Below are 22,998 nucleotides of genomic sequence, written 5' to 3' on the forward strand. Positions count from 1 at the left end.
TGGAACCCCAAAATTGTACTTCTGACTCAAACTATATCTCTAATCTATCTCACCTGAGAACAGATGCACCATCAATATTTCTATGGCGTGATGCTCGGAATAATTCTTCATGTTTTCCAACAGCTTCTCAATAACTACATTCTTCAGATCTTTTGGTAGAACTTGCTGGCGAATCGTCGTTGTGATACCCTGAAAAACACAATTATCGTTAATAATATTAAAATTATTGTGAAAGTGAATTTGTTTTGTTAGGCTTTCACGGTAAAACTTAGAGATGAAATTGGAATAGGATAGGTAGCCTGGAGTCAGAGATTGGTTATTTCTCACTTTTTTTAGAGACTAGTTTTCTTTGTTTCAAAAAGCTTTAAACTTAGATTTTATTTTTTATTCGTAACGAATTAATTTGGCAAGCTAATCCTACTAATTCGATAAAAATAAAAAAATATTTATGTTAATTTACCCCACGCACTTAAATACGAAAACAAAAGGATGGTGTATACAATGGGATGGTTTAAAAATATACTTTAACCCTTAAACAATAAGTGCCAATTTACCTTAACAACTAAATCGGTGCAGTAATGCCTTGGGTTGGCCAACACAAAGTCCACGGCCAAGTTGATGAGCTCCGGATGTCCGAGCTCTATTAGTGTGAATAGCACCGTCCAGTATAAACTCTGTTCATAGAGAGATATTCTGCAAATAGAAATAATATTGTCATGATTTAAATTCTTTCTTATATTATGCGAAAATGTACGCCAAGGCTTTTAAACGGATTTAAATGACATTTAGTACATAGATAGTATAGATAGAGCCTGATAAAAGACATACTTAGGTTTTTTGTTTCTAAATTTTTTGACATGTCAGGTACCACCTGCGCAGTCTGCGCAGAAACAACCAAACCACGGAACGGCAACGTCACCTTTTTCTTTTGTACACACTTACTATTTTTTATGAAGAATACATATTTCAAATAATACCGAATTTTTACCCCCCATTTTTGCCAAGCGCATTATAGACGTTCTAAACACAACTTACTTGGGGTATAAGAGTAGCACCGTCTTTATTTTTAGTACCTTACCTTTATCTATAGAAGCTACGAATTTTCTTGGTACAATAACTTACTTGGTATTAGGAGCGAGATACTGCTTCACAGCCACGTTTAGCTGCGACACGAGTTCATGGTAGGGGTTGGGTCCGTGAACATTGACTAAATGCTGCGCTTTCCCCGTCAGTTGTAGGAGACAACCCTGTAAGGCTGCTTGACGGAGTGGGGCGTAACTTGACGAGAGGGATTTGAGGAGTTTCTGCGGCTGCGAAGAAACTTCCGAAATTGCGTCCACTGAGGGACAAAGTCGCCTTCACTTTTGGTAGGTACTTACTATTTTTATACAGCATTTTTTTTTTAAATAACATCGATGTTTCTCCCCCCATTTTTGACAAGCGATTTATCGACTTTCTAAATACAACTTACTTGGGGTATTACAGCAGCACCGTCTTTATTTTTAGTACGTACCATCCATAAAAGCTACGAATTTTTTTGGTATAATAACTTACTTGGTATGAGGAGCGAGATACTGCTTCACCGCCACATTTAGCTGCGACACGAGTTCATGGTAGGGGTTCGGTCCGTGCACATTGACTAAATGCTGCGCTTTCCCCGTCAGTTGTAGGAGACAACCCTGTAAGGCTGCTTGACGGAGTGGTTTGTCTCTAGTACTTACAATTTTGTATTGTAGCATGCCTTGTCAAATGATCTATCTAAAACCTGCTTTTCACCCCCCATTTTTGTCGGGCAATTTATCGACTTTTAGTAGGTGTGAAGGCATGTCATAAATTATATATCCTATATCGAATCTTCACCACCTTTTTGGCAAGCGATTCATCGACTTTCTAAACCTACCTTACTTGGTATTAGAGCGGCATCTACGCCTTAGTCTAAAAGCGACGAATTTTCACCCCCCTCCCCTCATTTTTGAGAAGCGATTTTAATAACTTACTTGGTATTAGGAGCGAGATACTGCTTCACAGCCACATTTAGCTGCGACACGAGTTCATGGTAGGGGTTCGGTCCGTGAGCATTCACTAAATGCTGCGCTTTCCCCGTCAGTTGTAGGAGACAACCCTGTAAGGCTGCTTGACGGAGTGGGGCGTAACTTGAAGAGAGGGATTTGAGGAGTTTCTGGTGAACTGTTGATAGTTCCTGGAGGAATGTAAAGATTTTATTAGATCAGTTGCATTTATAAAACAGGTGCAATATGTTTACTAATATGTATTACCCTTTGTAATATGTAAGTATGAATTTTTGTTCCTCTATCACGCTAAAAAAACTTACTGGACGGATTTTGACGAAATTCGGTAATATAACTTGTATCAGAATAAAAAATCGGTGAAACATTCAGTTCTATTTGGGGATAATATCGCATTAATTTCAGTTCCAGGAGGGAGTTTTATCTTTTTAACCCACTGAGATGATAATTATCTAGCATGCGGATAAAACAATGCCCTTTCAATAGAAAAGAGTTTTTTAAATCCAATTGTAATGAAACTTGAATATGTAATTTTTTGTGATCCAAAAAAGCAATCGATAAAAAAAAATACTAACACATACATATTTGATTATAATAACAAAAACACTAACCTGCAACCCCTCAAACCCATCCAACACACACATACAATCAGACAACGCCAACAACAGCGCCCTCCCCGCTGCGCTATACTGCGTCAACGTCGCGTGCGCAGCACTGGTCAGCGCTATGAGCTGTCCCGCCGCCCAGCACCAGTGCGCGGGCTGAGTGAACACTGCGCTGGTTTGACTCATGCAGGATAGCAGGGCTACGCGAGCTGCGAGGCCTGTTTCTGCCTGTATATATAATAATAACAGAATATGTTTAATTATATTTTAGAGTAAATGTGGAAGTAACAAAGATTATCGCGCCTTCATGTCGCCAAAACTACTAAATCGATTTAAATGTATGTAATTTGTTACACAGATATTTAAGAAAGGCTCAGAAAGGTTTAACCAAATGCAGGACGCGAATGGTACCGCGGAAAACAGCTAGTCTTTAATTATAAGTTTCCAGCAAAGACACACAGGAAATTTGTGTTTTGAATGATGTCTTTTGTAACTTTTGATTTTCAAAAAGTGCTGTTTTGCAGCCAAGTTTGAATAAACGATTTTGAATAAAAAATATATAAATAAACGATTTTGAGTTTGAATTAAGATATAAAAAATGAAAAATGGGAAGAAAAGTTAATAAAATGGTCAGAATTACATATTAGATATCAAAAAACTATATTTAGAAGTTTATCAAAAAACTTCTAAATATAGTTTTTTGATATCCGTGTGTAATGAATTGGTTTTACCCGAGGAGACCAATTCATTACACACATAATTAAAATAAAATATAAATTTATATAAAAATAAATATAAACGGTACCTTAGGCTCTAACATTTGTGAGGTGACATCCATAAGTATTTGTAGACAGCTATTGATGTCAATTTCCTTATTTCTCCGAACTCGTTTCACTTCTCTCTTCACCTTGTAACTAGCGTCATCTGTTATGTCTGTATAAAAAATACAATTTGAGATGTAGATAGAAGCCGCTAAGCCAACGATCGTTCACAGATACTAAGCTATCTTCGGACCAGAAAAGTCGTACTGCACATGTTTATGGCGTCTAGTGAACTAAGTAACTTCTGAGATATTATCTTTTTTTTTGTCGTGGTGGCTTAATGGTAGAAAGGAAACCTTAACTTTAAATTCTTAAATAACTAATCCACATTGTGAATTTCATGCGTGGTGATTAACGCTCATTCCTTCTCTGTATGAGAGGAGGCCTGTGTCCAGCATTGGGACAATAAAAAGACTATGGCCTAAGCCAAGCAGTGGAACATAAAAAGCCTGAATATATAAGTATAAAAATATATATACTTAACTAACCTGAAGCCAGTTTCAAGTACTCCGTATTAAACTGCGCGTAATGATACCCGTCGAAGCCATCATTCATGAGAGGTATACGTTCCAAGTTGACGTTGTCGAATATCCTGTACGCTGAAGTGCCAACGAGGATGTTTCGGAGCCGTTGCATGCTGTTGGAATAATAATTAGTGTAAAATTTATGAATAATAATGATTCCGGATAGAAATAGAGGAAAGGAAGCGGTCAAGTAAAGAAAAGAGTTAATATAACACTGGACTGAAAGTGTAGACTGCAGACTTTTCTGTATTTTTTTTAACTCAAACTGACTTTTTTATTTTCAGAATATATTACACTTGTATGATAATATTTTGGACATAAACTTATATACATATTTACATAACATTTAAAACAAAGGACAATGGGTGATTCCGGTCCAAATGTCCACCACGAACGAGACCTATATGGCTAGATAGCCCGTTAAATGTAGAACATTTTTTGTTATGAAAGTAAAAAAAAATATAATGCCAGAAAAAAGTTATAGCAAAATCAAATACAACATTTTACAGATTTTTTCAATTTCATTTTTTCAATTACTTTTCGTGATGTTCGATTTTCGTACTTTCTGTAACTTCTGACAAAATAGAATTGTTCATTATAAGAGAGAATACACCTCCAGTTACCGCTGGAACCAGGAACCGCTGAGTATTATTCAAGCACTTCTGGCGCCTCAATTGGTTAGTGATTCGTACATCCATCGGGCAAAAATATGGGCTGTTTATATGGAAATGTGTCTTACTCATATTAGTTTTAGATAAAGTGCGGAAATGGAAGTGGAATAAAATAAAAAATTATAATGATAACATACAAAAACTACCGAAAATTAAGAATACATTTTTGGCTATAACTTTTTTTTGGCATTGTTTTTTTTTTACTTTCTTAGTAAAAGTTACTCTAAATTAAGTGGACTATTTAATTATATAGGTCTCATTCGTGGTGGACATTTGGACCAAACTTCATACATTCTTGCCCAATCTCCTTTATATTCTATACTATACTTATATGCACAATTAGATGTGGATACAAGCGGACAGGGTTTTCTTAACATATATGGGCATGCATGTCTTATGTACTTATTACCTATGTTTGCAATAAATAAATTTGAGTTTGAGATGCTGGGAGATATTTCACATGAAATAAGTTGTGCTTTTGTACTATTTGTTCTATACTTTTTTCTTCTTGTGTTCTGTGTGTAACTGTGTACATAAAGTTTTAGATAAATAAATATTGCCTCATTCATACACTCACCCGTCACTACACAGCCTCCGATGCCTGGGCACGTGTCGCAGGGCTTCGCCCCTCAGCGCAGCAGGCGCGGCGCTCAGCAGCAGCTGCGTGATGCCGCTCCCTTGTAGAGCTGCTAGTAGACTGTCCCCACTCACCCGTCACTACACAGCCTCCGATGCCTGGGCACGTGTCGCAGGGCTTCGCCCTCAGCGCAGCAGGCGCGGCGCTCAGCAGCAGCTGCGTGATGCCGCTCCCTTGTAGAGCTGCTAGTAGACTGTCCCCCACTCACCCGTCACTACACAGCCTCCGATGCCTGGGCACGTGTCGCAGGGCTTCGCCCCTCAGCGCAGCAGGCGCGGCGCTCAGCAGCAGCTGCGTGATGCCGCTCCCTTGTAGAGCTGCTAGTAGACTGTCCCCCACTCACCCGTCACTACACAGCCTCCGATGCCTGGGCACGTGTCGCAGGGCTTCGCCCTCAGCGCAGCAGGCGCGGCGCTCAGCAGCAGCTGCGTGATGCCGCCCCTTGTAGAGCTGCTAGTAGACTGTCCCCCACTCACCCGTCACTACACAGCCTCCGATGCCTGGGCACGTGTCGCAGGGCTTCGCCCCTCAGCGCAGCAGGCGCGGCGCTCAGCAGCAGCTGCGTGATGCCGCCCTTGTAGAGCTGCTAGTAGACTGTCCCCACTCACCCGTCACTACACAGCCTCCGATGCCTGGGCACGTGTCGCAGGGCTTCGCCCTCAGCGCAGCAGGCGCGGCGCTCAGCAGCAGCTGCGTGATGCCGCTCCCTTGTAGAGCTGCTAGTAGACTGTCCCCCACTCACCCGTCACTACACAGCCTCCGATGCCTGGGCACGTGTCGCAGGGCTTCGCCCCTCAGCGCAGCAGGCGCGGCGCTCAGCAGCAGCTGCGTGATGCCGCTCCCTTGTAGAGCTGCTAGTAGACTGTCCCCCACTCACCCGTCACTACACAGCCTCCGATGCCTGGGCACGTGTCGCAGGGCTTCGCCCCTCAGCGCAGCAGGCGCGGCGCTCAGCAGCAGCTGCGTGATGCCGCGCACCGCCCAGTGTGTGCCGTTCCCTTGTAGAGCTCCGAGTAGACCGACCCACATCTCCTCAAACTGTTTCTTTGATGACCAGCCTATTAAGTTTACCCTGTGGATGTGTGGTTAAGTTTTGTAATAATGTAGGCTTGCAATTTGGCTTGAATACAGCCTTAACTTTCACAGTGTATAACATTAACTACAATGTATAACATTGTACAAATTATGTACAATGTACAAACCGTCCCCGCTCGTCGTCCCGTGTATATATTCCCGCGAGTTATATTTTAATCATTTCCCAAGAATTCTTCTTCTTAATCGGACACTCTTGACAGAGTGGTCGTGATCATGAGATGTCTCTTTTGGCTGCCGAAAATCTATCAAAAATACTCAGATACAATAATTTTGACATATAAATAAAGAAATCTCGAGGCAGGGTCTTCTTAACCATTTAGTCTATCTACTACACGTATTTATGTGCAAACTATTTGTCAATCACCAGTACCAAATTATGCCTCTTAGATAATCTTCATTGCATTAAATCGGGGTTCACCTATAACCAAATAAAGTACTACAACAAGAAATAACAGACCTGAAAAGAAACGCCTCCAAAACGTCCATATCCTGCAACGCTTGTAGAGGCAGATCTATCTTCTGCAGTTGATCCTTCTTCGATACCACGTCCACTGAAGACCATGCTATCGGCGGTATTAGGGCTATGTTGCTTACTATGTCTAGTCTGGAATAAGGTAAAAATTTTAACCGACTTTCCAAAAAGAAGTTTCTCAATTCAACTGATATTTTTGAATTGATGAGTCCAATTTTTCATGCGATGGTTCATATTTGTCTTTATCTTCTGACTTAACTGAGCTTCATAAAAGCAGATGAAGTCAATTATGTAGCATTTTATTTCAAACTATTCTTTCGTTTGCTATTGTTCAAAATTCTACGTTTCGAAAATCTTATTGGGAAAAAAATATTTAAGTACATTCGGAATACTTGACTATGCTTTATAGCCATAATACTAAACCAAACGGTGCTTTATTCCGTTGAAATAAAGATAGAATTTGCATACATTTTCGCCGAAACATCACAAATGAATGAAATCAAACTACAAACTTACCTTGCCAGAGAAACCAGCAAGCTCTCAATGGGTTCTCTATAGCACTTCTCTAAGAACTCCCCAGAGCTCTTAGAATAGAAGTTATTCTCCCAATACTCTAGCAGAGTTATCAGTTTATCACCAGTGATGATCATGTCGGGTTTAGGACCAGAATCTTGAGGTTGCATAAAGTTCTTTGGTGTTAGTGGTCTTGTGTCCTGAAAAAAATATATTGCAGTGAAACCATCTGCCTAACTTTTTCTATGTTGGAGTCCTTACCTTCAGTTTAGGGACCCTTCAGACAGACCGGCTCGGAGAGAAGAGCAAATTCTTAACACGTTGAAAATCGAGTACTTAGAATTTGTAGTAAGGTTTATTTTTGGATGTGCACTGCTTTTGTCACTAAGAATGCTCGAAGGCGCTCGGTGTGGAATAATAAGTGGAGCCGACCGGCTCCGATCGCGTACTTTTACTTGACGTTTGACTCCGTTTGCATGCTATTTAATGCTCGCGCAGCCGATCGGTTCCGGTCTGTGTGAAAAGAAAAATGCGCGCCGATGCTCTCCGAGCCGGTCTGTTTGAACGAACCCTTCGCAAGATGCAACTGAACATCGGTTTTTTACATAGAACGACTGCCTATCTGACCTCCTCAATCCTGTTTTCCGTGTAATCCGATAACCCATAGTAAGATTAACTCGTTATGACAAAGATGGTCACCCATTCAAGAAGAAGAAAAGAAAATTGATTGTGCAAGAAAGTAGGGTTACTTTCTTGCTTTCATCTAAAGCAGAAGTATCAAAGATATAATACATAATCTTAAACGAAACTTACCTTAACCAAATACTTGACAATCGCATACAAGCAACTAATAGCAGACTGCGTTCTATTAACATTAGAATCGGTATTCAATTCGCTCCAAATCTCTTTGAAACTCAACGCTTGCGCGACATTGTCAATCGTCACACTTATGACATTGTCAACTACGATATTATCAGGTACTGACGCCGTCACTCTAAATGACACGTCAGCATGCACTGGAGTTTCAACTATCTTCTTATTTTTAATCAAAAATGATAAATATTGCAAAGATATTACGGAAAATATCGCCATGTTCTTAGCTAGTGATGCAGGTAATATGTTCTCGATACATTTATCGATTAAATCACAGTCGGCGTCATCGATAAATGATATTATTCTGTCTAGTGCTGATAAAAATCCTGTCATCATAGTTTGTAGTATGGAAAATTCTTGGTAAAATAATTTATCTTGAAACACTTGGTGACAGCGTCGTGTGTATCTATCGATAGTTTGTTCGACGTTTAAACTGAAATTTTCAGACTGACTCAAAGGTCGAATTTGTTTTGGAAATAGTCTAATAATGTCTGATAATGATTTTTCTAAAGTGGCAATACCAACTGTGTACAAAGCTGGCAACTCTGGCGGATCGATTTCTAAATCTTCTTCAGATATTTGTAGGTTACCGAAGTTTTCTTTTAAGTTTTCATTATCTGTGATAGGTATAAAGAATTGTGATTTGGACTCCTTATTATCACTTTTCTTGAAGACATGAAGTGTGTTTACAACGTTTAGTTTATTACTATCGATAGATGACGTCATCTCCTCTCTCATTTTCATCTCTCTCTGTTCTCTTGCACTCTCTTTCTCATACTCTTTTGTTTCGTGTACAGAGAGGATGTTTAGGAATTCTCTCAAGTAGTTATCGCATGCTATCCTAAAGGCGGGGTTTAGTATTTTTCTGTCGAATTCTGGACACGCCATTACAGTAGTTAGATCTTCTTTGGGTAAGTTTGAAAGGAAATAAGCTAACTCTGTTTGTTTTAACCCTTTTGGTGTTGAGCAATCAGCTTGGCAGCATCTGTTTATAAACAAAATATACATATTAGAAATACTTGGAAAAACTTGGAAAATTTATTATATTGCATTTACTTATTGAAATATGCTATTGAAGATTGAAACTGAAATGAAGAGGTTCAAAAATCACTTCTCCGAGTGATCTCTCTCCAGCCATGTCGGATTTCCGTCCCATCGGACTATGAAAGTGAAGGAATAGAGAGTGCACCTGTGTCTGCGCAAAAATGTTTGTGCACTTAATACAAGTTTGTCCTGCTCAGTTGGCTGATCTCCTTATATGAGAACAGCCGCCGGGGCCAAAACCATTGTAGTTACTTCAGAAGTAAAATTATGTATCATTGCGGCTAAACTTAAAGTGCTGCTAAAACTAAGTTTAGCCGGCAAAAGCTAGGCTGTAGATGTATCCTCTTATCTTCGATTAAAACTAGGTAGGTTTAGCCGGCTAGACCTAGATGTAGCCACAAAAAATAATACAATAATTACCTGCTCTTAACCTGGTTGAGCAACCAATTTGAATCGATGTTGGTAGTCACAATGTACTGCGGGTTGATAGCCCTGTCTTGCGACAAGTCTAGCGGCGATAAGTCGAACACGGAAGACGCTAATGTGTTCAATTCCACTACTAATGCTGAATATCTGTTGATAAATAAAAGGTTATTATTTACTATCACATCAGCGTTTCACACATTGTTAGGCAATATTTACATCTTATTTGACAAAATTATCTTTATTTCCATAACTACTAACCGAATATAAAAATATTAAGCCACAATTGCTCTCAAATTGAATTCAATAAAAAATACCGGTCGTCTTGTAACAATATTTTTTTTACATGTTCCTCGCCAGATAAGTTGCCTGATTTAAAAGCAATGCTACACTGACAGGTTTCTTTTGATAAAAAATTGACCTGGTAACTCTTTCCAAGTTATAAATAGAGCCAACAATGGTTTTTGACCCTATTTATAACTTCGCACGTAGGTGCCTATATTTTACTGATATTTTAATCGATATCGATACGTTAAAATAACTCACCGTGTATGGACTTTATCCCTCTGCAATAATTCCAGAGCAACTTGTACATCCTCCTTCGATAGCTGTACATTTATCTTGTCGACTGGCAACTCTTTCACTATCCTACATCTTTCTATGGCTAATTTGGCGAATCTGGAAATATTTGTAAACTTAATTATGAAGTGGAATCTATGTAAGATTAAAACAGTTCAAGTCCAAGCTCGTAGAGTGATTGCACAATAGTAGAAGTACATACACGCCTTCATATTTTCCAACCAGAGTTTGAACAACTTCAGTCTGTTATATTATGCCTAAGAAGTGTGCGAGTAATACGATAAGTTGAAGTGTTTGTCACCGCTAAATGATGCTATTTTTCCGCTATACCCGTAACCCATGTCCCGTATCAATTTTAGAATCGGACCATTTGGACGTTGACGAATTATAGTAAAGATTCCACAAAAAAACTTACCTAGCTGCGATAGCCGGTTCCAATTTACCAATGATTCGACAAATAAGAAAGACTAGCGGTCCCGATTGACTCTCGTGACATAGCGACAGAATCTTGTATGTATTCAGCGCAAATTCATCCTGAAACAAAATACATAGCTAATTATTGTGAAACATACGTTCTTTGAATAATGTGTGCTCATAGTGTGCTTTTTGGGACATAAAAAGATTATAACATGACATCTCAGGTTTTTTATTTCTTAAAAAAATATCAATAAAAAACAATGGGGGTCGAATCTTTGAATTTAACTTGCAGTTCTTCTCCTATGCTCCTCTCCTATATTTTAAACCAAGTTATTTGAATTCTCATAATCGCTACGAAATACAGAGAGTATTTAATTAAACCACACATTCTCTCGAACAATATATTTTAACCCTTCCCCTAGATTTTTAACTTATTTAAATAAATACTCACTTTCAAACACCCTTGGCACCTAGCCGCAATAGCTTGCAGCAACAACCCGGATGCACCCGGCATTTGTTGCACCTTGCCTATGAGAGTCTGCACGATATCCTCGCGGTACTGACTGACTAGTATATGTACGCGATTAACTTAATTATATTCCATTAGTAAAATACGAAAAAAGACTTATTTATATCAATGATAAGTTTTTTTTTTTTAATTTTGGTTGTTGCGAATTCTAACCTATTTGCAGTCTTTTTTACGTAGCAAAGACTTTGGCTTGATGACACTCTATTTTTCGGCAATCATCATCATCCTCCGAGCCTTTTTCCCAACTATATTGGGGTCGGCCTCTTTTTTCAGCAAATATCAGGCAAAAAAATACTCACTTTCAAACACCCCTGGCACCTAGCCGCAATAGCTTGCAGCAACAGCCCGGATGCACCCGGCATTTGTTGCACCTTCCCTATGAGAGTCTGCACAATATCCTCGCGGTACTGACTGACTAGTATATGTACCCGATTTACTGACTTGCATTCCATTCGTAAAATACGAAAAAAAGACTTATTTATTACAATAATTAAAGAGTTTTTTCAATTTTGGTTGTCACGAATTTTAACCTCGCCGTTTTTTTATATAGCTTTTTATTTTTTTACTTTATCTTGATGACCCTCTATTTTTCGGTACCCTCTTTTTTCAGTAAATATTAGGCAATAAAATACTCACTTTCAAACACCCCTGGCACCTAGCCGCAATAGCTTGCAGCAACAGCCCGGATGCACCCGGCATTTGTTGCACCTTCCCTATGAGAGTCTGCACAATATCTTCCCGGTACTGACTGACTAGTATATGTACGCGATTCACTAAATTCCATTCCATTCGTAAAATACGAAAAAAGACTTATTTATATCAATGATAAAAGTGTTTTTTTTTTTGGTTGTTGTGAACTTTAACCTACTTGCCTGTTTTTTACGTAGTAGCATTTTTTTTTTACTTCGGCTTGATTACTCTCCATTTGTCGACACCCTCTTTTATCAGTAAAAATCAGGCAAAGAAATACTCACTTTCAAGCACCCCTGGCACCTAGCCGCAATAGCTTGAAGCAACAGCCCGGATGCACCCGGCATTTGTTGCACCTTCCCTATGAGAGTCTGCACAATATCCTCTCGATACTGACTGACTAGTACATGTACTATATTTTCTCTCTTTTTTCAGTAAATATCAGGCAATAAAATACTCACTTTCAAACACCCCTGGCACCTAGCAGCAATAGCTTGCAGCAACAGCCCGGATGCACCCGGCATTTGTTGCACCTTCGCTATGAGAGTCTGCACAATATCCTCGCGGTACTGACTGACTAGTATATGTACGCGGTTAACTAGTAACCAGGTTAGGTGCACTGCATCTGTTAGACCGTTCTCTACCTGAAACGGGAATAAATTGGGGTGTTAGTAAGTTCAACAAGGCGCAATTTATTATAACAATGGATATTTATATTTATGATAATTCAACCTCGTGCGCTAAGTCGAGATTAATAAAACATATCCTTTAGATTAAATTCATAAGAGTTATTTTCATGTTATTGGGTATTTAAAAAACTTTGTACATATTGTAACTTTCATCTCCAAGTTTGGCTACTAGTAGACTTCACAATAGTCAAAATGGCCGAACAAAACAGCACCTGAAGGCGGCTACGGCTACTCTGAAGTTAACATTTTATTTAATTAATTTAAATCGACTATTTACCTAATATTTTATTATTTACCAAGTAGTTTATATACCTACTTAGGTATTTTTTGACAGTTGCACAGTCACTAGTTACCCTCACCACCTTGAGACCTGCAAAGTTATTTACCTAAAGCTATATATATAAAAAACTCACAAAATACTCGCAGTAAGCCATAACGCAGGCTATCTGAAGCACGTCGACGCGTAACAACTGAGTGTCACCGCAGTCAGCGCTCAGAGGGAGGTTGCGAGCGAATCCTATTAGCTTCTGCCAATATTTGTGGGAGAGGAAGTTTAGTCTGAAACAAAAATGAAATTTATGGTAATGGTTTTATTTTATTTAGGGCTTTCGATGCTCTTATACTCATACACTTGGACGTTTCCCAAAAGATGGTCTCGTGGAGAATTCTTGAATACATATTTAATGTCACACACCATAAGACAGCAGATAAAAAAGGATCAAGATCCTGCCTCGACTCCAAATAAAATTAGGATAGGGACAGGATGATACATAAATGAAAGGTAGTAGGTACTTAGTGGCACTAAATCATTGTGTTGTTCTCTTAGGTAAAACGGCTGATCCGAATGGGATGAAATTTGGTATGGTAGTAGGGAGGATCCTGGTGTTGGTTATTGACTACTTTTTTATATGAATACGGAAAGTATTTTTTGTCCAAACTGAGGATAGATCTTTTCGATATTTTTGCAGCGTCTCAACTGACCTGATAAGCAAATGTGACCAGTGCACAGTAAGCAGCGGTATCCTGTGCGCGGACTTCAAGCAGACCACGTTGAGCACATCTAGTGGAATGTTCTCTTCGGGACTGTAGAGGCCGGTGTTTAGACCGCTTTGTTCGTTGTGAAGAAGAGTTTGGGCCGTTTTTGCTGTTAGAGGGAAGAGGCAGCCGTCTGGAAGAAAAGTTTTTTGTGACTTTCAGAGCTATAGGTCCCGTAACTTTAACCCGCAAAATTGACTTTGTAATATAAACGTGGTAGATGTGGTGTAATTTTAAAACCAAATTATTAGTTTTGCAACAGAATGGAATATAGCACTGTTATGAAAGAAAAATTGAGCCTGTCATAAAGACTGCAATGTAATGAAAGTGTCATTTTGGAGCTGGTCATTCATAGTTTAAAAAGTTGCGCTTAGCCATAATTCAGATTCATTCATTCTTACTGACTTAACCAATTAACACCATAATAATCCAAGAATATGCATATCAAACTTACCCGTCAAATGCAGCATATGCTTCACTTGCACGATAATATTAACACAAACAGCATACAACAGCTGATTCTGTTCCGTCTCCACACACTCATAACAATTATCCATCTCCATTATCGCATACGTCAAGGTTTTAAACAAAAACCGGACGAGAATAACGTCGGGCGACAAATTCGCACAATTCTCGTTCACATTTTGAACGTTTAACGGATCCACGTCAGTTTTGACGTTGAAAAAGATGGACAGTGGAGATATGCACGTTGATTTTAAGTAGTTGATTGTAAGAAGAATTTCGCTTTCTGGTATTAGGACGAGTATTTTTCTTAGAAGCACCATTATTATTGAGAGGTAGCGGAGTTTTAGTTTTAGGGGTGTTGTTGCCTGAAATAAAAGGAAATAGATAATTCAGGGTTGATAAAAATGGTTAAAGTAAAAAAAAAAATACAAATACATTTATTTTTTGGGTATATATTTTACAAAATACGTATATTGTATACAAATACATATTTAAAAAAATATAAATACACATATTACAGAGGTTCGGAGTTAGATTAACTCCCAAAATAAAATCTTGTTTTGTACCTATTTTCATTCAAAAATAAATGATTGGATTAAACTCACTTGATCCGGAGGCGCCTTAAACAGAATCTTCAACAATATCTCCACTCGACTTTGTTCTAACAGCACATCTTTATACACCGTATCTAAGAGCCTCTCTAGAGACCCAATAGCTCTCTGACAGTCCAACTCTATAGATCTCTGAGTGAGGAGATTGAGTAATGTGTCGCTGGCCAGCTCTGACCAGCGATAGTAACTCTCTGGGTGTTCTTGGGAGAGAGATAGGACGCAGGATACTAGTTCTAAGACCTGGGGAGAGAGAAGGATAAATTATAATTGTTCGTTAGTTTAAAAAAATAGTATTATTATTCAATAATGTGATCGAAATCTCTGATAGGGTAAAGTGTTGCTGACTGTCTGATTTTACAAACGAATTTAGAATTTATGCTCTCTATAATAAAATTGCTTATCTTTTCTCAAATGCTTCTTTGGATAATGGCTAATGGCTAATATTAAAATTCTGATATAGTAGTCCCGTATTTGGTAATGTGTCCCTTTCATTGATATTTATATAGGTGAGACATCAGTAAGATGCCAGCATAAACTCAACCAAAATTTAATACAATAAGAGTCAAAATTGATCGACAGTGAAGGCTCAATTCAGTACAAACCTTGTGTTGGTGCATAGTTTTCTGCAACATATAGAATAGCACCTCTCTTGTTGCTTGAGCTTCTTGCTGTTGAGCTCGCCCTAGTACACTAGTGCCTGAAAATAAGGTCGATAAAAATGGAGAAACTCCGTAAGTTCATATTTTATGGCCTTTTTTCCACAGCCATTATAAGATTAAGGGCCAGTCCTCTAAGAAAAGAGGAACTATAGGAGTTGATAAAAAAAATACATAGCTTACGAAACAGTTGTATTTTAAAATAATATTAATACATATATGTCAATGTTTCGGTATTAAACTTTTTATACTATGTAAGTTTTTTTTTTTTGTCGCTAACATACTTGCAATTCGACAACAAATTTTTCAGAAAACATTCGAACGACATATATTCAAATCAAATCATTTATTCATTTTTCAAAGTTCACAGTACAATACAACATTATTTCTTAGAATCTAGACATATGTGCTTACATTATAATTGCATTTAAATATTAAAGTTCAAGTTCGGATTTACTTTTGTTTTAATCTTTGATACGTCTCGCTAATTGTCATGAATGCTTACCTCCCATATTGCTAAAGACTTTCACAGCAACTGGTTCCAATCCTGCTATGCATTCCAAATGAGCACCAGAGGCCATCAAACCGTCACAAAGTTGTATAAGCTGCAAGAAAATATATATTTTTAATTTAAATATGGTCCAATATAAAGAAAAACTTCTTATAGCAAAATGGCGTTTTAAATTACCTTTGGTATTTCTATAATTTGTTTCGTGTGATGTTTCGAAGAAGACAATTGCACCAAAAACATTAGTATACTATTTACTAAGTCACAGCAATCACTGAAACAAAACGCGAATATGAAATACCATAAACTTTGCCGAAGTATATAACTTGTTGAACACAGAAGTTATTAATCACGCAAATATTTTAAAAGCGAAGGTTTAGGAATGTATATAAATAGGCACATACATGTGGGTGTTTATATGTGTGTGTATCTATGCAAGTGTGTATGCACGTGTATTTGTTACTTCATCAAGCGCAAACGGATTTTAGTGAAACTTAGAAGTGATATAGTTAACACATCAGAACAGCATATCGTTTACATTTCATCAGTGTACGCGAAGTAATTTTCTTTTGAACACCGTTGACAAAAGCTAATATTTATATGTCATACTCACGGTATCTCATGCTGTTCCACCAAGTCGAGCTGCTTCATGAGGAAGCCTATGAAGATCTGATCGCTGTCCAGCATGCAGTAGTTGACGCGTAATGTCAGCAACTGATTCAGCAGGTTCAGCACTTGGCATTGTAGGGGGATGTCGTTTTGCATTGTGTAACTCTGAAAGCGCGTACAAAATATAAAGTTAAAAATGCAAAAGGCAAGGCACTGAAAAAGGTTTTTGTTAAAGTAAGGCCTAGCTCAAATCTAGAGGAGCACGGCGGAATTTTATATGGCACACTTAATCACATAAAATTCAAGCGTACCTATGTATTTAAATAAAACGATTTTCTCCTATCTTAGAAATAAGAAATTCAAATAACTTTGCTACTCTAAAGTTAGCCATTTGACGTCTCGCGAATGGGATGAAGTGTTTTGTTCAAAATTTGGCTAAGGACGAAGTGAAGGGTAAAATGTTGTGTTAAAATAAATTGCAAAAAATTCTTACCTTCAAAGCCTGTATAACAACCGGTTCAAATAACCGAATATACCTCTCCAATTCCTTTTTATTTGTACTCCATTTCCTATCAGACTTATTCTTAGCAAAATTTTCCATCGTCATCAGTAACTGCCTTTCAGCCACCATCCTAGGATTCTTACTATCTAAAGACAACTTCTGACTAGCATTAGAACATACACTACTCCTTCTAGATTCTTCTTTCAATGTACTTAGAACATTCACCATCATCACATCTTGGTAGAAACTTGGTTTGTTCTCAACTTCAGTTTTGTCTAAAATACTCATAAAATCTGAGTATTGGTTCACCATATTTGTGCCGAAAAGACATTTTAGTAATTGTGTGATGCAGTAAACGGTGATATCTGGACATAGAGGCATGATAACTTTGAGGTAGAATAGAACCTCTTCGGTAACGTTGCCTATTTCTTTTTCGGTGGCCAGTTCTAGTTGTATGGCTAAGGAGTTTAGTACTGTTGATAGGAATGTGTGGAATATACTGCTTTTTGGGTCCAGATTTATCTGTGAAAATAAATAGAAAATAAACCCTATTTTGTGATCTCTGAAATTTTTGGTAATTTTGAAGGTATTTATACAAATTCTGTTTGATTTTTAGATTTTTTGATGAAATATATTTTTTAAGATTCTTGATTTTGATGTTAAATTCAGTTCAATTAAAAATGTGTGTAATTTTATTTCCCACAAAAAAGCAGCGATACTCAAATCAAGTGAAGTTTATGTGGATTAAATAAATTAATAAAAACCAAAAAAATATATAAAGTCATACCTTATGATTAGAATAAGTAGCTCTCAATGTCTCGTAGAACTTCATATAAAAGGGTTCGTTGAAGAAGTGACCGACAAAATTAGCTTTTAGACTGGAAGCGGGCGGCAAAGTCTTTTTGCGTAAAGAACCTTTTTCGTCCACTTCGGGAGGGTTACTGCCTCGGCGGGGCATGGAATCTGAAAACAAATGAGGATATAATTATATTAGGGAAATAAAGAGCAAGTTTTTCTCCACACTTTTTGCAGTATATGAAGGTGTTCTTTACACCTTTAAACACAGCTTTACAGGTTTACAGGTAAAAACTGAACTTAAAAATAAAAATCTATCTGTATCTCTAAGTATTGTTTGTTTAGTATAAGTAAAAACATATGTCATTCTAATCAAGACAAATTTTAAGAACTATGCTGGTCTGATATTAACAATCTTTTGATTTTAGTTAGCCCATTTATCGAGGCTACATAGGCAAACGAGGTATAAAGCTATAGAGTAAGCTATAGGGTAAGCTGTAGGGTAAGCTATAGGGTTCAAAGAAACAGCATAACTATCTAGGATCAAATATGTGATAATATGTGATAATATGTACTTACCTACAGTTTTCCTCCTAACCGGACTCCCAGGTAAAGCAATACCACCTTTATTCAAATGCGTATTAGGATTAACTTCCTCTATCAAATGCACCAACACATTTAACATTTTCAGCGTGACTTGTAAGAATTTTTCTGCTAGGCTGGCAACCCTTTCAGAGTCTAGGTGTTGCCATCTTTCTTTGGTATTCTGTGTGTCTCGCTCGAAAATGTCCCGGTTTGTTGTTTTGTGGCGCATTATGTTGTGGATTTCAACTGGAAAGAATTAAATATTATATGTCACTCTATGATACATGGAAAAGAGTGACCAGATTATGTATGTTTGCAAAAATATACAAAAAATTTAAGATTTATAAAACATCATATAAACAACGAAGGTAATCTCAACCATTGATACCTAACCTAACCTAACCTAACCTAACATAGAACTTATATTTTTTAATCCTAAAATTATCATCCTAGTTTTTAGCTACTGTCTTACCTGGATACAACAAAGAACACAACTCCATAAGTATAGTCCTCGCCATGACAGTCCCGTTACAATAGTCCAAGCTATCGAGACAGTAGCTCAACAGCCCTTGTTCAGAGTAGGCCTCCATGTGTTTCCATGGCGACCATCTCTTGCAGATCGATTGTAGGGCTTCGAGAAGACCTTGCTAGAAGAAAAGGAAAATAATTATTGAATAATTAATAATGGCTAATATTTCCACTGTCTATAAAGTAAATTAAATAAAAAATATTTTTAATATTTCGTTTTTATTGTGAAAACTAAAAAAACACTTAACCTGATTTTTAAAAGCTCGTAACTTTTTTGTAAAATTCCTAAATCATATTTTTTATCAGTTATTGCAAGAAACCTAGCCGGTTATATTATTTTCTTTGAATAAATTAGTGAATTCATTTATTTATTTGACTATTTATGTACACAGTAATAAGTGTTTAAATAAGTCAGATCGGGAGATACGAAGAAACACACAGACTGGCGACAGTGTGTCCCACAGTTTACATATCAGACATAAAGTAAATAGTAAACAAATACAGACAGTCAAAATTGTATGAATATATCAAGCTTACACTTAAAATGGACTCACCGAAAAATATTTACACCTCGCAGCAACCAATTTCCCCACTAAATTACCCACAACCATCCTCAAACTGGCACTGTCTTTCAATATTTCCCCACCTTTCAACTGCGTGGGTAAATCGCTATAGAAGTATATATCTCTGACGAGGTCCAGAGCTAAACCGTCGTGGTCGAAAGTGAACTGTCTCGAACGTTCTTTGGCGAGCTGGGAGATTATTGAAGTGGGGGTATCGTGTTTTGGGGGGTTTATCGTTGGTATGACGCTGTGGAGAAATATCAATTTATGAGGATTTTGATTTTTGAAAAAATCTGGTACATTTTGAAAACTCTGGACGAGATACTTAAAACAATAAATGATTTTGTTTTTCAGTTGTCCAACTAACATTTCAGCATAAACGAATTGCAGCTAGTATAAACTTGGCTAGTTTTAAGCTAGTATAAACGGCATTTCAGCAAAAACATTCAATATACAACTCTATTCCACGGACTTAAAGGTGATTTTTTTTTTTATCGCATTAGCACATTTCCAAGCCGACCCCAACATGATTGGGAAAAGGCTCGGAGGATGATGATTAGCACATTTCCAACCATAGAGGAAAATGTATTTCTTTCAATCTAATATTTAAGAAATTGTGTGTAGAGTTATTTATTATATATTTATTATTTACAATATTCATGGAAACAGACTTACTTGGTAATAGCTTGAGCGGCGGCATTCCTCACTTTTTGGTCCTGATCACCTAGCAATCTAACTAGCGTGTCCATAATCAGTTTACTTCTCACGTAATACATTGGGTATAACATGAATAACCTGGAAACATAAACGGAGTTAACATCATGGGAGATTTTTGGTAAAACACCGATATTCTCTTAATTCACCACAAGATTAAGGTTGTCCTATATTTATGTCCAGCTCATGATACAAGTGTGTGGTGTAACTTTTCTAAGTTCGATACATGTTTTAAGTACATACATATACATTGGACAACAATGACTGAAGTAATGAAGAAAATCATCTTAAGAAATAATAGACTTTAAAATTCTGAAATTGCCAATCCGCGTAGATCAAGCAAAATGATTAAGTCTCATTCTTTCTCTGTAAGAGAAAATGTCCATGTAGTGGGAAAATAAAATAGGCTAAGGCGATTAACACACGGCACCGCGCACCGCCGCGGTAAGCGGTGAAGCGGATCTCATGTCGCATTGACCTGTCTTAAATCCGTTGATGCCCAACACACGTACACCGCCTGACCGCGCGGTCGAGCGGTGCTCTTTTGTTCGAGCGCCACCATTGTTGTTAATCGCCTAAAGATAAATATAATTTAAAACACTTACTTCTCATAAGGCAATTTCTCATACAGCTTACACAAATTAACCCTACACAACCAGTAGTTATTCGCCTCTACGTTAACAAGCGCATTCAATACGTCTATTATCTGTGCCCAATGGGAACTATTGCAAAGGGCTGTAGATAATGTAGTTAATGCTGAGAGCGTGTGGTTTACCGTTGAGTGGATGTCGTCTGAAAGGCCCTGGGGAAAGAGATTTTATTAATTTTATTTTCATTATATAATCGATAAGGATACTTAATAGATACTTTGGCGGTTTGTGATTAATTAAGATTGACGTTGACTTATGAAAATCTTCCGTTTTTGGAAGTCGGGCAAACATCAAAATGTACATATGTCATAAAGTTCTTAGACATGAAATAACATTGAATAGGATTAGGCAGTGAATCAAACCAAAGGTAGACTGGGAGAAAACGCATAAGGCGTTAAAAACTAAACTATAAATAAATAAATAATTCGGAGTTCTTAAACCTAATTCTTTTAAAGTTTGACATTTCATCATTTATTTTGGCAACATCATTGAATAAGTGAGCTCTATCAGCTAAACTAAATAACAAGTATAAAATATGTAACACACCTTCAAAACAATTCCAATCAGTTTATCCATCGTAATATACTCTGACACATCTTTAGGCAAAGCACTATAACTCCTCCACCTATGATAATATCCATGTGACAGATCTAACGCAGCTACCAAATAACTGCCAATACAGACCCTAACTAGCCCCCGGATTTGGGGGTCATTATGACCCTCCAACAACGTGATCACGTCACTCATATGCTGAAACTCGAAATTTTCACACCCTTCGACAATTTTCACGTCGTCTTCCAAACTTGGCACCACAACATCAACAGATTCTTTGCACTGAATTTCATTAGTTCTCTTCAAAGGCCTTTTGACTCTCTCCTCTTTCTTTTCAAAATCTTTTAAAGCATCTAAGTGGTCCAAATTTGTAGTAGACTCCCCAAAGTGGTCGAATTTCATGTCCAAATCTATGCTTGAGGATAAAACATCTCCACTGCTCGACATAGGATACCCAGTAGATAAAGGGTCATTACTACCCGTCATATTAGAGTTAGTGGTAAAATTACTGTTAGTCATATTAGGGTTTGTACTATCAGTAGTTGCGCTGGCCAACAAATCATTTTTCGGGAATATTTTGCTGTCTAAAATATTACTAGGAGCATCTTTAGAACTTTTTTGTTCTGTGCTCTCAGACTTGCTGTCTTTTTTCGAAATTTGGTGAGACTGTGTGGTCTGTTGGCTGTCTATGCTCCTGTTTAAAAGGTCTTGGCTCAAGGAGTCTGTCATAGAATCTTGATAACAAACGTTTCGTTCTAGAATGAAGTCGTTTATGTGATCTTGGTTTGAATCTGTGCCTTCAGATGACCCTGGAAAAGTGACATTTGAGTTAATGGGGAAAAAATATCGTAATAGATAATTAGTCTCAATTACCTTACAAACTATAATAAAAAAACTAAAATATAATAATAAAAAAACTCGAGTAATTTAAGACAAAACATCTTTCAATAAGAAAGAAATTACTCGAGAGGTTGGGAGATTTGAATCGTAATTAAAGTAACATAAAAATACTTTTGAAGATAATAAACGGTTTCTGTACTACTCGTTTTATCCAAACCTATTTAGTCTTTTTAATGGCTCAATTAACCAGATTACTTTTCAAGATTTTTGAGAAAAAATAATTGTAATTAAAGAAAATCACTCACCCGAAATATTATGGTGTTTCGCATCAGCATCCTTATCTAGATACAATGTTATCGCTTGGGGATACAGTTGTAGAATTTCAGATAGACAGTTCAACGCTGACGATTTCAATGACACTCTTACCTGCCTGAAAACAAAGTTTAAATTAGTCACAAAAATATCCACACCATTTTGAGACCCTTTGCAAAGGTGAATTCTCCAATTAAAGAAGATAAAAATACATATATTTGTAACTGACTTCTAAATATGTATATATGCCTCTTATCAAGTACATTATTTTTTTAAGGAACTTCGATTCTTATTTATTTTTTTGCCATTAACTTACCTATCAGGTATTACTCCTCCTTTATTACCAGTTAAAATAAACTTCGATACTAACAATCTTGCACAATATTTGAGTGGTATATCGTCGTCTTTTGCTGATCCAATATTTATCTGTGAAAAAAATACAAAATAATGTCGGGACACCTTTT

General features: G+C 37.3%; 1 protein-coding gene across 1 annotated transcript in view; it reads right to left on the bottom strand.

The window, feature by feature from the left end:
* The window catches only part of LOC110380834 (huntingtin), a 32,050-nt gene that overhangs the window by 3,334 nt on the left and 5,718 nt on the right, over positions 1-22,998 (bottom strand). Inside the window, exons 10-41 of the mRNA XM_064040055.1 lie at positions 22,851-22,960; positions 22,528-22,652; positions 21,377-22,191; positions 20,786-20,982; positions 20,142-20,261; positions 19,458-19,713; positions 18,848-19,022; positions 18,370-18,621; positions 17,783-17,958; positions 16,987-17,517; positions 16,498-16,658; positions 16,065-16,158; positions 15,882-15,981; positions 15,323-15,417; positions 14,715-14,960; positions 14,099-14,474; positions 13,591-13,777; positions 13,023-13,167; positions 12,382-12,564; positions 10,700-10,818; positions 10,252-10,383; positions 9,703-9,855; positions 8,179-9,223; positions 7,369-7,565; positions 6,838-6,984; positions 6,163-6,357; positions 3,942-4,090; positions 3,438-3,565; positions 2,639-2,860; positions 1,998-2,200; positions 555-693; positions 54-189 (exon numbers count right to left, since the gene is read on the bottom strand). Coding sequence (XP_063896125.1) covers positions 54-189; positions 555-693; positions 1,998-2,200; positions 2,639-2,860; positions 3,438-3,565; positions 3,942-4,090; positions 6,163-6,357; positions 6,838-6,984; positions 7,369-7,565; positions 8,179-9,223; positions 9,703-9,855; positions 10,252-10,383; positions 10,700-10,818; positions 12,382-12,564; positions 13,023-13,167; positions 13,591-13,777; positions 14,099-14,474; positions 14,715-14,960; positions 15,323-15,417; positions 15,882-15,981; positions 16,065-16,158; positions 16,498-16,658; positions 16,987-17,517; positions 17,783-17,958; positions 18,370-18,621; positions 18,848-19,022; positions 19,458-19,713; positions 20,142-20,261; positions 20,786-20,982; positions 21,377-22,191; positions 22,528-22,652; positions 22,851-22,960 — 7,309 coding nt within the window. The remainder of the gene's footprint in view (positions 1-53; positions 190-554; positions 694-1,997; positions 2,201-2,638; positions 2,861-3,437; positions 3,566-3,941; positions 4,091-6,162; positions 6,358-6,837; positions 6,985-7,368; positions 7,566-8,178; positions 9,224-9,702; positions 9,856-10,251; positions 10,384-10,699; positions 10,819-12,381; positions 12,565-13,022; positions 13,168-13,590; positions 13,778-14,098; positions 14,475-14,714; positions 14,961-15,322; positions 15,418-15,881; positions 15,982-16,064; positions 16,159-16,497; positions 16,659-16,986; positions 17,518-17,782; positions 17,959-18,369; positions 18,622-18,847; positions 19,023-19,457; positions 19,714-20,141; positions 20,262-20,785; positions 20,983-21,376; positions 22,192-22,527; positions 22,653-22,850; positions 22,961-22,998) is intronic.

The sequence above is a fragment of the Helicoverpa armigera genome, chromosome 21 (genome assembly GCF_030705265.1).
Source record: "Helicoverpa armigera isolate CAAS_96S chromosome 21, ASM3070526v1, whole genome shotgun sequence".
NCBI classification, from domain to species: domain Eukaryota; kingdom Metazoa; phylum Arthropoda; class Insecta; order Lepidoptera; family Noctuidae; genus Helicoverpa; species Helicoverpa armigera.